The sequence below is a fragment of the Nylanderia fulva genome, unplaced genomic scaffold, assembly GCF_048542155.1.
Source record: "Nylanderia fulva isolate GAGA-0341 unplaced genomic scaffold, ASM4854215v1 Scaffold19, whole genome shotgun sequence".
Taxonomy (NCBI): domain Eukaryota; kingdom Metazoa; phylum Arthropoda; class Insecta; order Hymenoptera; family Formicidae; genus Nylanderia; species Nylanderia fulva.
The window spans coordinates 3,758,986-3,773,505 of record NW_028190161.1 but is presented as its reverse complement, the minus strand read 5'-3'; the positions used below and the strand labels follow the sequence as shown (position 1 = coordinate 3,773,505).

General features: G+C 29.6%; 3 protein-coding genes across 6 annotated transcripts; 1 reads left to right on the top strand and 2 right to left on the bottom strand.

Annotated features, from left to right (window-relative positions):
- Positions 1-26: 26 nt before the first annotated feature.
- gry (trafficking protein particle complex subunit 11 gry) lies at positions 27-5,627 on the bottom strand. The gene is made up of 21 exons (XM_029308724.2): positions 5,484-5,627; positions 5,078-5,274; positions 4,818-4,987; positions 4,520-4,708; positions 4,260-4,433; positions 3,982-4,149; positions 3,713-3,917; positions 3,453-3,626; positions 3,304-3,382; positions 3,172-3,226; positions 2,793-3,000; positions 2,520-2,725; positions 2,128-2,433; positions 1,843-2,048; positions 1,593-1,729; positions 1,207-1,419; positions 947-1,110; positions 654-876; positions 472-580; positions 305-381; positions 27-207 (listed from the first exon to the last, which is right to left on the bottom strand). The coding sequence occupies exons 2-21, from the start codon at positions 5,264-5,266 to the stop codon at positions 181-183; spliced, it is 3,279 nt and encodes a 1,092-aa protein (XP_029164557.2). The 5' UTR covers positions 5,267-5,274; positions 5,484-5,627; the 3' UTR covers positions 27-180.
- Positions 5,628-5,679: 52 nt separating this feature from the next.
- On the bottom strand, positions 5,680-12,442 carry LOC114935849 (putative G protein-coupled receptor B0563.6). 3 transcript variants are annotated; one of them, XM_085481768.1, is made up of 7 exons: positions 12,262-12,442; positions 8,552-8,682; positions 7,751-8,007; positions 7,249-7,475; positions 6,859-7,160; positions 6,461-6,695; positions 5,680-6,139 (listed from the first exon to the last, which is right to left on the bottom strand). In XM_085481768.1, exons 3-7 carry the CDS (start codon positions 7,929-7,931, stop codon positions 5,921-5,923), a joined length of 1,164 nt encoding a protein of 387 aa, XP_085337894.1. In that variant the 5' UTR covers positions 7,932-8,007; positions 8,552-8,682; positions 12,262-12,442; the 3' UTR covers positions 5,680-5,920. The 3 variants fall into 3 exon arrangements, with proteins under 3 accessions (XP_085337894.1, XP_085337893.1, XP_029164590.1); XM_085481767.1 differs by having other exon boundaries at positions 8,552-8,679; XM_029308757.1 differs by lacking the exons at positions 8,552-8,682; positions 12,262-12,442 and adding an exon at positions 8,328-8,541.
- On the top strand, positions 9,293-14,481 carry brn (beta-1,3-galactosyltransferase brn). 2 transcript variants are annotated; one of them, XM_029308732.2, is made up of 4 exons: positions 9,293-9,379; positions 9,457-11,411; positions 11,552-12,568; positions 12,807-12,957. In XM_029308732.2, the coding sequence occupies exons 1-3, from the start codon at positions 9,348-9,350 to the stop codon at positions 11,692-11,694; spliced, it is 2,130 nt and encodes a 709-aa protein (XP_029164565.1). In that variant the 5' UTR covers positions 9,293-9,347; the 3' UTR covers positions 11,695-12,568; positions 12,807-12,957. The 2 variants fall into 2 exon arrangements, with proteins under 2 accessions (XP_029164565.1, XP_029164577.1); XM_029308744.2 differs by lacking the exons at positions 9,293-9,379; positions 9,457-11,411 and having other exon boundaries at positions 12,306-12,568; positions 12,807-14,481.
- The last annotated feature ends 39 nt before the right edge of the window (positions 14,482-14,520 follow it).

Sequence of the window (14,520 nt, the reverse complement as noted above, 5' to 3'; positions counted from 1 at the left end):
ATAAAAGTTTAAATAATTTAAATAAGTTTAATTCAACAAGTTATATTTATAACTCTAATAATATAATATACACATCTTATTTGTCCATGTAAAATGCCTAATTATATAATGCAGTTTGATTGAAAAATTGATATATGTTTTTTTCTAATAAAAAAGAAAAGATTCCAATATTGAATTCATTCATTCTCCTAATGACTGCGATTTCGGCTGAAAGAATATTATATGTGTATATATATATATATATATATATATATATATATATATATATTAATATAATACTATAATTCTTTATATTGTTACTTACCAGTATATATATATGACTTGGCAACGAACGTTCAACCACCTCTGATAATCGTCCTTTACCTAGTTTGTGTTCTTCGTCTGTCGTATAAAATAAATGCAAATATATTAAATTCTTAAAATACAATACAAAAGTTTAAATTGTCTGATATATAATAGATATCATTATACCTGCAGGTACAGTTAGCGACAATGTTGGAAGAGCTACAAAACCAGCATCAAGTGGTCGTAAAACCCAATCCACTTTTCTCACATTTTTCGGCGATATATAAATATTAATCTAAAGAGAGATATATAATATAGAATTATTATGTATAATAACATCAACTATAATATAAATGGGAACAGCATACCTGTTTTTGTCCAGCAAACATAAAGGCATCGCTGCCTTCCATAGCCAAGCGCAAAGTGATGAGATAATCAGAATGATTTTTTATAAAATACGAAATACAAAACGGCGTGCGAACCCATCCGTGTGCTGGCATTTTGGCTTCTAATCCGATCACCGCATCCTCGACCCATAAAGGAGCTAGAGTTACACTGCTACTAGTTTCCAGCGCGGTTTCGTCGTCCGCTCTGCAAAAATAATAGAATTTACAAATATATCTTTATATCATAATGAAATTCTTATACCAATTACTTTTACCTTTTCCATTTGATAGTATATATTCCAATACTAATAGGTTGTTCACCACCTGTCTTTGGAATCAAGCAATAGGTATCAGTTCCAGTTTCACCATCGCAGAGTTTGACATCTGCTAAAATGGACTTCTGATCATCGAGATTGTTCTCTGTTTGAATAGAGTCCGCCTAATTTCGAGAGAAAAATTCAACATGACATTCAATTTTCCAAATATAATTTGAAAACAAATAATTAAATTATATACATATACTTTGTAGACCTACCAATTCTATAGATGTGCTTAGAATTTTTATAGCCCATGGGGAAACACACGTAATATGGGGCATAATAATAAAGGGTTCATTAATAAATCCTTTTGTTAGTGGTTCAAATAACGTTGTGTAAAATTGTGTCGCAACTTCAAATGGCTTCTTAACTGCCAACGAATACATTAATTCTTTACTCCCCTTAATTTGTTCAGGTCTACAGTAGTCTGCCTGTGTGTCACATAATTAATAAATAATAATAACACATTATATTATGTCACACACATATATACATATACATATAATTAATATATCCCACCAAACACCAAGTAACAGAATTTCCCACTTAACAATGTAAATGCAATATAACATACGTGATTTATAAAAAAATATAACATCCATACCTTTATTATAATATTTCTATCGCCTACTTTATGTGCTCTAATGTATACAATATGTTTGATTAATGAATCTTTTGTCATATCACTAATGGAAATTGATATTTTTGACTCCTTATTAAGCATGTTTATGCTTAATTCAGCTAAAATATATAATTTAAAATAGCTTAGTTTATAGAAAAGAATAATAATCAAGTTTCAAAAACATAAAGCGTTTATAAAAAAAATAAATTATTATAAGATTATGAAAACATACTTGATTGCTCATTAGTACCCTCTGATACAAGTATTACATGTAAACAGATTGCGTTAACATTCTCATTAGCTGATAGGGATATCGTGATGGGTAGCCACTCGCCTAAAAGCGCAGGATTATTCGATTCTGCGTTCAGATTTAAACTTGATTCTTCCTGCTTGATTTCTGCATGAATTAATGGTCTTATTGCCTCAAATTCTCCTCCACTAAAATGCAACAATTATGATCAGTTATTATCAAATAGCATTAAAAAAAGATGTTAGGAATTGTTCTTTATAAACATACCGAAATTGTTGTATCTCGGGATACAGACGATCCAATAGACTCGTTTCTCTACCCATAGCTGAGAATCTCAATATAATACAACAGCGCGCACTATCACCCATTTGCAATGAAACTGTGCTAATACGAATTTCCGCGCCATCATTTTGATGAGGTGCTTTAAAATTGAAGTAAAACTTTTTTGTTTCTTTTGCTTGAAAAATAAGATTGCATTGTTGAACATCACTAATTGGAATTTCAGTGTTGTAACCTGGACCACTAATTGTTATCGATATATTAGAAAATTCAATGATACCACCATAAGAATTTCTGTAATTAAAAACAAATTTTTTTACATCTGATAATTTTTCAAAAAATATATTTCTACATATGGACAAAATCAAATGTTATATTACCTTATTATAACTTCGACTGTTATCATTGTATTCACTGCATACATTTGTTGCAAGAATCGTGCTTTAACATCAACAAATGATGTCATATTGTTGTCGTCAATCGTAAAAATGTTTGGTTCTGGGCGACTTAATTCTGATATCCATTTTTCCATTGCAAGATGTTTAATATCATCCGGCAAATCTGGTTCTGGATGTGGTGGTTTTTTCTGTCATCAAATATGAAGTTATGTTTCGTATATAAATGTTACACATTAAAACAAATTAATTTATAACCTGTAGTATATTCATAACATTATTATAAATAACAGCTTGCTGGTCCTTTGAAAATGTAGTTGAGGGTCCTAGAGCTTCGAGAACCAGAGTGAGGTAATCTTGAATACTGGTCGATAGATATGCGGCTCGCAGTGCATTCTTCAAGATATCTGTGAGTAAGACCGGCCATCGTTCTCCGTGATATTCCCACAACATGTGCATCAATAATCTGACCAATCAAATTTTACGATTTTCATGTTAACGCAGAAAAAAAATAGTCTAGAGGAAACAATGTCAGGATCAGAATAACTTTAGTCAAGATCAGAATAGTCCTTTAATGATTAAATTAATGACTAAATTAAAACTTTTATCATATGAAAACGAATTTATTTTAACTTACGTAAGAACTTTGCCATAATCCCGAGCATTGAAGTATTCCTCTGCCATTTGCACGACTAGAAAATGAGTACTTTATAAGTATATTACAAATAACAATTGTTCTCTCTAAACTTTCATAAACTTATTATTATACCTAATAATCGGCGCATTCTGGGACAACGATACACCTTAAATTGCGATATTGCGTTTCCTAATAAGCCAATAATTATCATCTAAAAAAATGACAATTATCGTTATTTATCATATGCTTATGAACTAAAAACGCTAATGTATTTATCTTACAGAATGATTAACTGTAGTTTTCTCTCTGTATTGTAAAGCCTGTATACCAGTAACTTCTTTGGCTGTATCTGCAGGTTCTGCACTTAGTTTCCCTGGCCGCCAAGGTCGCTGCCCATAAAACTCAAGTTTCTCTTCACCTAATAATGGATCAGGATCTGGATAGTTATTTACATCCTGAAACAATTTGAAGTATCAACAATATTAAAATTTAAATAATATAAATAGAAATTCCAACATATTTGTTAAAATATTTTTCATACTTGACAGAGTTCTTTACATGCAGACTGTCGTAAACTTGCATGATTGGCAGCTAGTTGGAAATAATATCCCGGATGTTGCGTTTGAACAGCAGGTAACCCTTGGCGAATAGCTTCATCAAACAATTCCGCAAATGTAGAGAACTGACTACTCATCCATGCATGATGTTCAAACATAAGCTCCTTTGGACCAGTTTTTAGCTTAAATCTGATAATAAATATTGATTAATCATACTGAGAATTCCCTCAAAGCAATAAATAAATATTAATACCTTTCTGTATGAAGTCTAAACTGAGAAATAGCATCTTTCGGAAGATTTAAGCTAAACATTATTCTGCATAACTTGTAATTTATAAAACCAGCGATGGTTTTTATTTCTACCGCATTTGCATCTGTCATTCTTGTTTCTAATAAATTATGATAAGCTTGCATATAATGCCTGCAAAACATAAATGTATATACATATCTTACAATATATCTTATAATATATATATATATATATATATATATATATATATATAAACCCTTGTTATTATTTTTTAATCTTACTTTTGAGCAAGATGCAATTCCTGCTTTAGTTCATTCAAGAATGCCATTTTAAATTGATGACGAACAAATAAATATTGATGAACATTTTTAGTAAGTTGATCACGATGACTTTTAACATTTCGATATTCGTGATAATAAAAGTTTTGTGCCAAATCATAGAATGCTGTCTCTAACCTATAATATAAATAAAAAAAGAAATATATATTGTAAAATGTACTGTTTTCTTTAAAAAAGAATAGAATAAAAGAACTATTAAAAACCTAGATATATATCCCAATAAATGATCGGCATGTGGTAGAATATATAAAAACTTTGCAGTTAAATCACAAGCTCCACACAATGCTGTTGCACGTTCAGTTGCAACCACATCCTCAGCACCAGGAAGTGGTTGAAGAGCATGTTGGATCAATACTACAGCTATTTTTGTACTTCTTCCATCAAGGGCAGCTCTAAGAGAAATATTATAATCATTCAAAAAATTTAATACTATATTAATAATACAAAAATTAAGTTGATTATATACTACATCTTAAATAAATAAAATATATAAATAATTACCTTAAAGATTGTACTCTAGAGGCACATTCCATCTTTTTTTCATTCCACAAAGGATCATTCCAATCCAAATCATAGAATACAACAACTACAGAAGGAATATCATTGAGATACTTGTTCATCCAATTTCTTTTTAAAATCCCTTTAGGTATATACCATTCATATGAACTACGCTAAAATATAAAAAATAGTACATATGTAAATGTAAAAATAAAATAATGTTAAAAGATTATTTCAGTAATCTGGTATCAAACATATCATACCTTAGGTTTAACAGTGGGAAATTCATGTGACAAACTGAGCAGTTTAAACTGCACAGCTGCACAATCTGGTCTACGATTATTGCTGAATGCATCCCAAATAGAGCGGTGCACTTGATTTGTAATGTCTAATCCAGTCAAACCTATCAGAGCTAAAGGCTTAGCTGTCAATTCCGTTGGCAGTTCAAACATTATGAAGCCTTTAGTAGAAAGATAAATAACAATCAAATAACTCACAAGTTTAATTTCTCATTTAAAGCTTGTCAAAGCATCGTATTATACGATGTAAGATACTATTTTTTAATGTTATATCTTCAAAGCTTTTTTTGATATTTTGACACATTATCTTTATTTTAATATATTGTTATCGTTTATGATTTATGTAAATAATACCTAAATGTCTACTTACGAATAAACTACATGGAATGTCACTAAAGAATAAATTGCATTATTACGATTAATCAAAGTTTGTCAATATATATCATTCGCTTCACTTTGACAGTTAGATAATAAATTATCATCAACGAGAGGAATCGAACAGCTGGGTAAAGTTAGGTTAGTCTGGATACAGGAAGTTGGCGCAGTCGCATTGAAATATAGAAGGGTTAAGTTCAATTTTTGAATTTATTCGATAATCGATAATTTTATCGATGATCGAAATTTTCGACACATCACACATTTGAAATACAGTTAAAATTAATTGTTCATTACATTAATTGAAGATTATCGTCACACATAGTTCCCATTACGGATGTATTATAAATGTATATAATACGATTTGTGTAAGTACAAACATATAATAGTCCTTTTTGATCCTAACACGCAAAATTATACATATACATATAATTATGCAATAACGCGATTCTCTAACATAAAAGTAGCAGCGTCTGAAGACGCTTGCAAGTCTTCTTCCTCCATTTTAGTTCCTTCTTTAGTTGGAGACTCGGGAGAATTTAATTTTGTGTGTTCTGGTGTTAATCGAACGGTAGTGCCGTGTCGGCTGTAATCTTCGATCTCACCTATCGGTTGATCAATATCTTGCCTCGTATTTTCATTACATTTTCCCTGTTATAAATTAATAAATTAAATTAAAAAATTAAATTATATTCTTCGTTATATATCAGGAAGAATTTAATAAATGTAAAATTTAATTAATTTAATTATTTAAAAATTAATGAATTAAATTAAATTAATTAAATTAATAATAATAAAATGCAAGAAAAAAATCAATAATCCATCAATTTTACCAATATTTCTTCAGTCATGCAAAAAAATTATAATTTAATGTAATTTACATTTATTTAACATAAACATTTTGATTGCTTATTCAAAATGTATAAAATTTGTTGATTTTTAATATGATTTTAAAAAAGTATACGAGCTTACTTGTAGAAATCGCAGTAATTCTCTTCGAAATTCTGTACTGCAAATGAGATATATAAGAATATAAACAGCATAATTGCTGAGTTCGACGATTGCTGAGCACACTCGATAAGTTTGATAATCAAGATCGAGCGGATGACGATTAGTATGTAATATCGGTGTGAGACCTGACGGAATTGTCGTGACAAAGAAGCACAAAATCATTGTAGTCGTCAGTATCGCCAAATGTTGTTCCTCTCTAAAAAAGAAAACAATTTTATGTACATACATGGGATTAGAGAAAAATATATTAATATACATATATTAGAGGAAAAATTTTTATTTTTTTTATTTTATGTGTTAAAAAATGTTATATGTTAAAAATTTAAAATACAAAGAAAGAACTTTTAATTATTACGTACTTATATCCTCGATTGCGAGACAATAACGACGTATCAGGCGCGTTATTAGCGCGCAACTTGTCCGTGGCAGCGTGGAATTGCCGATTTTGCCTATTTAATTGCACAAACCTCTTAATCACCAAACTATTCAGTATGATAAATAGGATCGAGGGACAAATTCGCACTATAATTTGCATTATCCAAATATACATTGTCCATAGCTTGTTCTGCGTGATGAGCACGTTTTCGCGTAAAGTGAAAGTGATACCAGATCCATCCTGCTCTGTATGAAGAATTCTCATAACTGATAACGGACCACTTACCTATTAATAAAATGTATATATTTAATATGTAATTGTATTTTTATTATACATATATAAAACTCTTTAGTTTAATCTCGCTTTTTTATACCAGGAAACCGGCGATAAACGAAGACACTATGAAGGAGTTGACATTTTTACGCGTGCTTCCGGTGCGAATGCGTGCCGGAAAAAATACAAAAATGTATCGATCCACGATTAAACAGACCATGATGAAAACACTGGCAGCCGAAAAGGCGTTCAGAACAACGAGCTCAATATGAGCATAATAAAAAGCTGGCAAATAATTATTATTCATACCATAGCCCAATCTTATAGCTGAAATATAAAATGTATCATAACACGCTGCTTTCATTTACATTGAGAGAAAAATTATTTTTACTCAAACGAACATCTTAATACGTAATTGTAGACATTGTCGATTATAATTGATCGTAATCAAGTATAATAATCTTAATTAATTATTTTGTAATATATCGGTCGTCGGTACTTAATATTGATGCAACTAATTTGACATTTATTTGGACTGCCGATTGTTGTTCGTTCAAGCAGTATCTTTCTCAATATACGTTGCAAAATTAAACTGTACAAACTGATTGTTATCCAAGATAATGCAACACCGATGTGAGCCAGAGCAAGTCCGCTGAGATATAAGTATGCAATTCCGCGAAACACCGGGGAAGACAGCACGATAAGGATTGCCATATTACCGAAAATACCAATGGTCAATATAATTGGAACTATAATACCATAAGAAGTCCATATTAAAGACATTGCACGGCTTCGTATAACGTCGTCCTCGACCACATGTCCGATAGTAAAGTTGTCGTCCTCGCAACATAACTGCGTACTGAAAAGACAAATGATTACCTCATTAGTATTTTTATACAAAAGAGAAAAGCGATATTTAATATTATTATCATTGAAAATAGACAATCATATATAGTCGTTAAACTGTATAATAAATTGTTTAATTGTTTTACTTTATGATACATTGCTTTTATACATTTAATTAGCTCTATTACCAATTAATTAATTAAAATAATGCATAATGCGCAACAACATGTACACACACATACACACACGTAATATGCTATACACTAATAAAAGAACGAATTAATCAGTTGAATTAAGAAGTGAATTTTTTAATAACGTCATCGTTATACAGACCCGTTAATCACTCCTGTTAACATTGTAAATTTTAATGATTATTAATTATACGAATTAATATCGTCGTTAAAGACAGCCTTGTACTATCGATCAAGTAATTTAAAAGTTATTTTTTCTTCGATGTTTCACGTTCTTATCACATACACATTATCGCCTGTTTCTCTCTCCTTAGCCAACGGCAAATCTACTTTCAATAAAGACATGATAGATTCTAACAGACTTACCTGCGACATATTCACCTCATGGATCTTCAGAAAAATAGACACTGCGCAAACTCCGTCGAGGTGTGTATGAGATTTATTTAAACACGCAGTAGACGATAGACTTAAACCCTTTATTAAATCAGGTCGAACTGCTTGAACAAATAATAGGGATCTATTATTAATTATTATCACGGGTAAATACTTTCCATAGAGATACTCTATGCATTATGTAATAAGAAAATTAAAATAAAGTTAATCAAAAGATTGTGTATTATGGTATTAAAGTGAATACACGTACATAATATTTCTGAATAATAAAATATATATGTTATGCCAGTTTTTTTAATTTCGTGGTAATTAAAATAGTTGTCATTATTTTTTAAATAATTTTACTATTATTTTTCCATACTTTTTTATTTAAAAAATGTTATGAATTTATAACTACTCTGATTATATTTTCTTCAATTAATTAATAATATTATAAATGTATATTTATATGTATAAATTAAAGAGAATAATTTGTTGTATGATAACAAAAATAGAAGGAAAAGGAAAGTTTCGAGTATATATCTGCTTTCTTCATTTTTTAAAAAGGCGACGTAGATTTTATATATATACTATATGTGACATTATATATATATATATATATATATGTGTGTGTGTGTATGTGTGTGTGTGTTGTGTATATAAGTATGTGTGAAATGTCGCATACTAACATTTAAAGGTGGGGACACGATATAAATTCGAAAAAAAGCTAATCTATTTCAGTTTGGAAGCTTTCTATTTTATTATCGTGCGCGTGAAGAATCACAAAACGATGAAGTACCTTTGGATAATTCGATCTCTATGGTAATTAATTTAATTTTTGAATTGATTTACACATTACTCGAAAATATTAGTCATTATTTTTTTTTATTCTTATTTAGGATATTGTTCATGATTATTTCTATCGCTACAATGACCGAAAATATAACACGGAATCCTAATTGTCCTTGCCGATCAATCGACGAATGTTTAAATGAAATTCGAAGCAATTCTAAAAATTCTAAACTTGTTTCATTTTTCTCACCTTGTGAATCTTCACAAGATGAGATTATGATTAGATGCTGCACTTTCCATACGTCTATAAATAAGTTTTTCTTATGTGTTTCGCAAAATAACACTTCGAGGGAGCAAATAAAGTGTATATTGCATGAAAAGTTAAGGATGATACATCTAATTAATTTTCTCGGACAAATGAAATATTCTTCGTCGATGATGGAAGAACTAACATCTGAAATTTTATCACCTTCCACAAATTCTATGCACTTAGAATACACTGGACCAAGAATAAGCGGTGCAAGGGGTTTAAAGAGTACAGAGTCTAATAATTCCAAGAAAATCATACAAGATATGATAGCTGTTATAAAGACTAATCAGGTCCAATCGCTTGTTGCTATTTATCCCAATGATTTTGAGACAGATGTAACAAAGATAAATTTAACAGACAAAAAGATGATCCCGCCATCGCCTATCGAAAACAATTTCTTTGTGAAAACCGATGCACATTCTTCGTTCCCTATAGAAAATACGAAATATGTACCGTCTTTTTTAAGCGGCAACATCGACAGCAATAATCCATATGCTCCAAAACAAGAAATATATATCGAAAATGTCGACGAGACAAAGGCCCGTTATGAAAAGAAATCGATGGTATCGTCATCAATGTCGAAGGATGTCCCCACGACGCCTGCGGTTAATTCCTTCGAGCAGAAAACATCGTCAGAGACATTTCTCTCGCTCGATCGCATTTCCACTCAGCCGATCAATAAAAACACACCGACAAACAAGTCCGAAGCACAGAGGAACAACAGCAATATCAACGTATTTATCACCGCAAAAAGGAGCCCGCCGTTTTCGGTAAACGCGCAAAAAAATCAGCGATTGACGGTGGGCGAAATAAATTCGGGGAATAAGTTGCACGAAGAAGAAACGAATTGGAATCATCGTGAGTTTCCGTTCGTCGAAAATACAAAGGAGATGACTTTGCCAAGAATAAGGGACGATCCTCTTCAAGCATCGACGCGTAATAAACGAATGACTGCGCCTATCATATCGCAAAAAGATATCCTGAACAAAAACACTGAGGAAGCGGAGTATAAAAATAATACCACTCGAAAGAAAAACACGAAGCCGTCGTTTCAAAATAATCAATCTGAGGTGAGAATCAAAGAGGAGAGAAAAGGATCTACAAGTGAGAATGCAACAAAGAATTTTGCAGTGATTTATGCAGCTCTTCCGATGCAAAGATTCAGATTCCCGCCTAAATTTTTGCCAGCAAGACTTAATAAGCCACGTACAGAAGAACGTAATTCTACGATAAGAATTGAAAAATTTCAGAATCTCGATCGATTCTCCTCGAGTCATTTTCAACATTTTTACAAAGCGAAAGAGGATCTTTTATTAAAAATTAATAATATAACGAAGTTTGAAAAGATAAAATCATCGACACATTTCGAACTTCTCTCAAATGCCTCTCAGGCGTATTTATCCAGAAATAAAAATACAAAAGCTTTAAAAAATTCCGAGGCAATAAGAGATGCGATAAATATTATTAAAATGTCTAATGTCAGCGCACTTAATGATTCTATAAATATCGACAAAAATGATTCGTACGAGTATTCAGCATCGAATTTGCAAAACGCATTTCTTACATCAAACAAAATTGCATCTCATCTAAATACGTCTTTACAAGAAATTGAAAAGTCATCAATGCAAATGGAAACAATGACATTTAACGATGATACATCTTCGACACCTAAAAACAATTCGAAAATGTCATCGGAAACAATCGTGCAAAATATCACAGATAATTTAAAGCAGTTATCCAAAATAAATGAAGGTATTATATATATTGTACACATATTAACATATATTATTTAACATTACTTAACAAAAAATAAATTATTAATATATATATATATAAATAAATTATTAATATGTATGTATATATATATATATATATTTAATCATTTTTTTCAGATAATGCTCAGAAATATTTTAGTACTAAATCGTCAATTGATAACCAATTAAATCAAAATAAAACCAAATCTGCGCATCTTTCTGAATTATCGATTTCATCTGTAAATGCAGATGAACAAATGTCGGATGCAAGCACAGATTAATATTGCGGATATTTAGACATTATGAGACGATAAAATAATTAATTGAAAATTAATTACTAAAAATAAATCAATCGAATTCGATTAATTATTACATATATTAACATATTATTTATATAACATTACTGAACGAAAAACAAATTATTAATATATTCAATCATTTTTTCAGATAATGATCAGAAATATTTAGTACTAAATCGCTAATTGATAACCAATTAAATAAAAAAATTTAAAAAAATAAAAAAAACAAGCTGTGCATCCTTCTGAATCATCGAGTTCGCATCTGTAAATGCAGAGATGAACAAATGTCAGACACAAGCACAGATTGATATTGCGGATAATTTAGAGACATTACGAGACTATAATATAATTCATTAAAAATTAATTACTAAAAGTAAATCAATCAAATTTGATAATTATTACAATATAGATAAGAATGCGAGATAACGTGTGTACCTAACCGTGCATTTAAGTTAATATAAATAAATAATTAAATATAACAATTTTATTAAAACTTCAAAGTATATATATACTTATAAAAAAGAGAATATATTAGATATTAAAACTTACCATATTAAAAAATCTTCTTTCTAAGAACGTTGAATAAAGATGAAATGTAAAATTGCACAACTTTTTCAAATTGATCGTACTGCGACAGTCAAATCAGCTGTTCAACCTTTTAGTAAAGTAATGTCCTGTAGAGGCGCCACGATACACTGTATGTATTTGGAAAAATTGGTTAGATGTGGTACACTGGAAAAAAGTAAAGAAATGTTACATTCCTACATTTATAATTTTCAAACAGAATATATATTATTTAATAAATATTTATATATTCTCCTGTATTATCTCAACAAGAAATGATTACCAGCAATTTGTAAGTTATAAATTTATAAATTTAAATATTTTGTATGCATACGTTTCTTTTATTAATAAGATTAGATAAATTATATTTACATATTATAAAAACTTTTGTATTTGTATTTTGATATAGCTTCTAAACTGCTGATTTAAATTATAAAAAGAAAAACATTAAAGATATCAAAAAAATTATATACGTACACATTTTCATAAATTAAGAATATAATTAGGATTATACATTTTTTTTATTCCAGAACTGATACCTGGAGAGAAGCATTCGGCATAAAATAATATACAAAAGTGTTGCTGATAAAATGAACCATTACTTGCTTGAATGCTGTTTTCTTCGCTTTTACTTACAAAGGTGTCATCGTGTTATATCAAGAATTAAATTAGTATATGTTCTCTATTTTTTTGGTATTATAGCATTGTTAGAATCTTTTGGGGCATTTGTGCATCTATTTGAAGTAACATATGATGAAAACTTTGTATATCCATACGAAGGCAACATACATGAGTTTGTAAATGCATTACGACGTAATGAAAAACCTGAAGTTGAGCCTATAAATGAATACAAATACTCTTTTGTGTTAAAACAGCCACAAAAGTGTAAACAAGATGCAGATCATGCACTTCGTGTTGTATATGTAATAAAGTCTGCTATAGAGAACTTTGATAGAAGAACTGCTATACGTAATTCATGGGGAATAGAGAAAAGATTCTTTGATGTGCCAGCAAAAACTATTTTCGTAGTAGGTATGCATCCAAATGACGAAGAAATAGAAGCTAAATTAAAATTAGAAGCAACAATCCATAAAGATATTATACAAGCAGATTTCATAGATTCATACTATAATAATACTATAAAAACAATGATGAGTTTTAAATGGTTAGTAAAATATTGTCCCAATTCAAAATTCTACATGTTTGTCGATGATGATATGTATGTGTCAGTAAAAAATGTAGCAACATTTATCAGGAACCCAACTAATTATCCATTTTACTTAATAGAATCTAGAAGAGTATATAATGCACACAAAAAAAGAGAAATCAAACAATCAGATCTAATGGATTATAAGACTGCAAATATATTTAGTAATGAAAATGCAACAATTAATTTAGAAAGCAGTGAAATACCTTTTAAAAATTTTACCATTTATGAATCGATAAATAATAATAGTCAGAAAAATAATGTATATAAGAAACAAGATGAACGAATTAATGAAAATCTTAGAACAGAAAATAGACAATTGTTTGAGGTAAATTTATCTGTACTGAATAGAACAAAACGACAAATTTTCGATTTTGAACTGCCAGACGACATTAGGCTATTTGCAGGATTTGTATTTACACGATCTGCACCACATCGACATAAATTCTCTAAATGGTATGTTACATTGGAAGAATACCCATACCATTTATGGCCACCATATGTTACAGCTGGTGCATATATTCTCTCTAGGGAAGCTCTTTTAGACTTGTATTATACTAGTTTTTACACTAAACATTTTAGATTTGACGATATCTTTTTAGGTTTAGTAGCTAAGAAAGCTGGTATATTACCATTTCATTGTGAAGAGTTTCACTTTTATAAGAAAGCTTATACAAAATATAGTTACAAATATGTCATAACATCTCATGGATATGGAGATCCAAATGAACTTCTACAAGTATGGAATGAACAGAAAGCTCTTGGAAATGCTTAAAAGAATTTATAGATATCAAAACAAAAATTATATAATATGTTATATATATTATGTTGTCTCTAAAAATAAGTTTTTTTTGTAAAAATATCTTTATATAATTATATATATGAAAGCACCCACTGGAATATATAAAAATATTTGAACGATTATATGAAAATACTCGATTTATTGTAAAAGTTATTCTAATTTTCTCATTTTCTAGAATAAATTTTACGCTATATAATCAGTCTTCATGTACATAGAGTATCATATATACCATACA

Coding starts and splice junctions, on each gene's coding strand:
- gry (XM_029308724.2), bottom strand. CDS start 5,266: ATGTTTGAACTGCCAACGGAATTGACAGCTAAGCCTTTAGCTCTGATA. Junction 1,111..1,206: donor TAAGCACATCTATAGAATTG/GTAGGTCTACAA, acceptor TCTCGAAATTAG/GCGGACTCTATTCAAACAGA. Junction 877..946: donor TATACTATCAAATGGAAAAG/GTAAAAGTAATT, acceptor TTATTTTTGCAG/AGCGGACGACGAAACCGCGC.
- LOC114935849 (XM_029308757.1), bottom strand. CDS start 8,350: ATGTTAACAGGAGTGATTAACGG. Junction 7,476..7,750: donor ATTATCTTGGATAACAATCA/GTTTGTACAGTT, acceptor TTTATATTTCAG/CTATAAGATTGGGCTATGGT. Junction 6,140..6,460: donor AATTACTGCGATTTCTACAA/GTAAGCTCGTAT, acceptor AATTTATAACAG/GGAAAATGTAATGAAAATAC.
- brn (XM_029308732.2), top strand. CDS start 9,348: ATGAAGTACCTTTGGATAATTCGATCTCTATG. Junction 9,380..9,456: donor TGGATAATTCGATCTCTATG/GTAATTAATTTA, acceptor ATTCTTATTTAG/GATATTGTTCATGATTATTT. Junction 11,412..11,551: donor GTTATCCAAAATAAATGAAG/GTATTATATATA, acceptor CATTTTTTTCAG/ATAATGCTCAGAAATATTTT.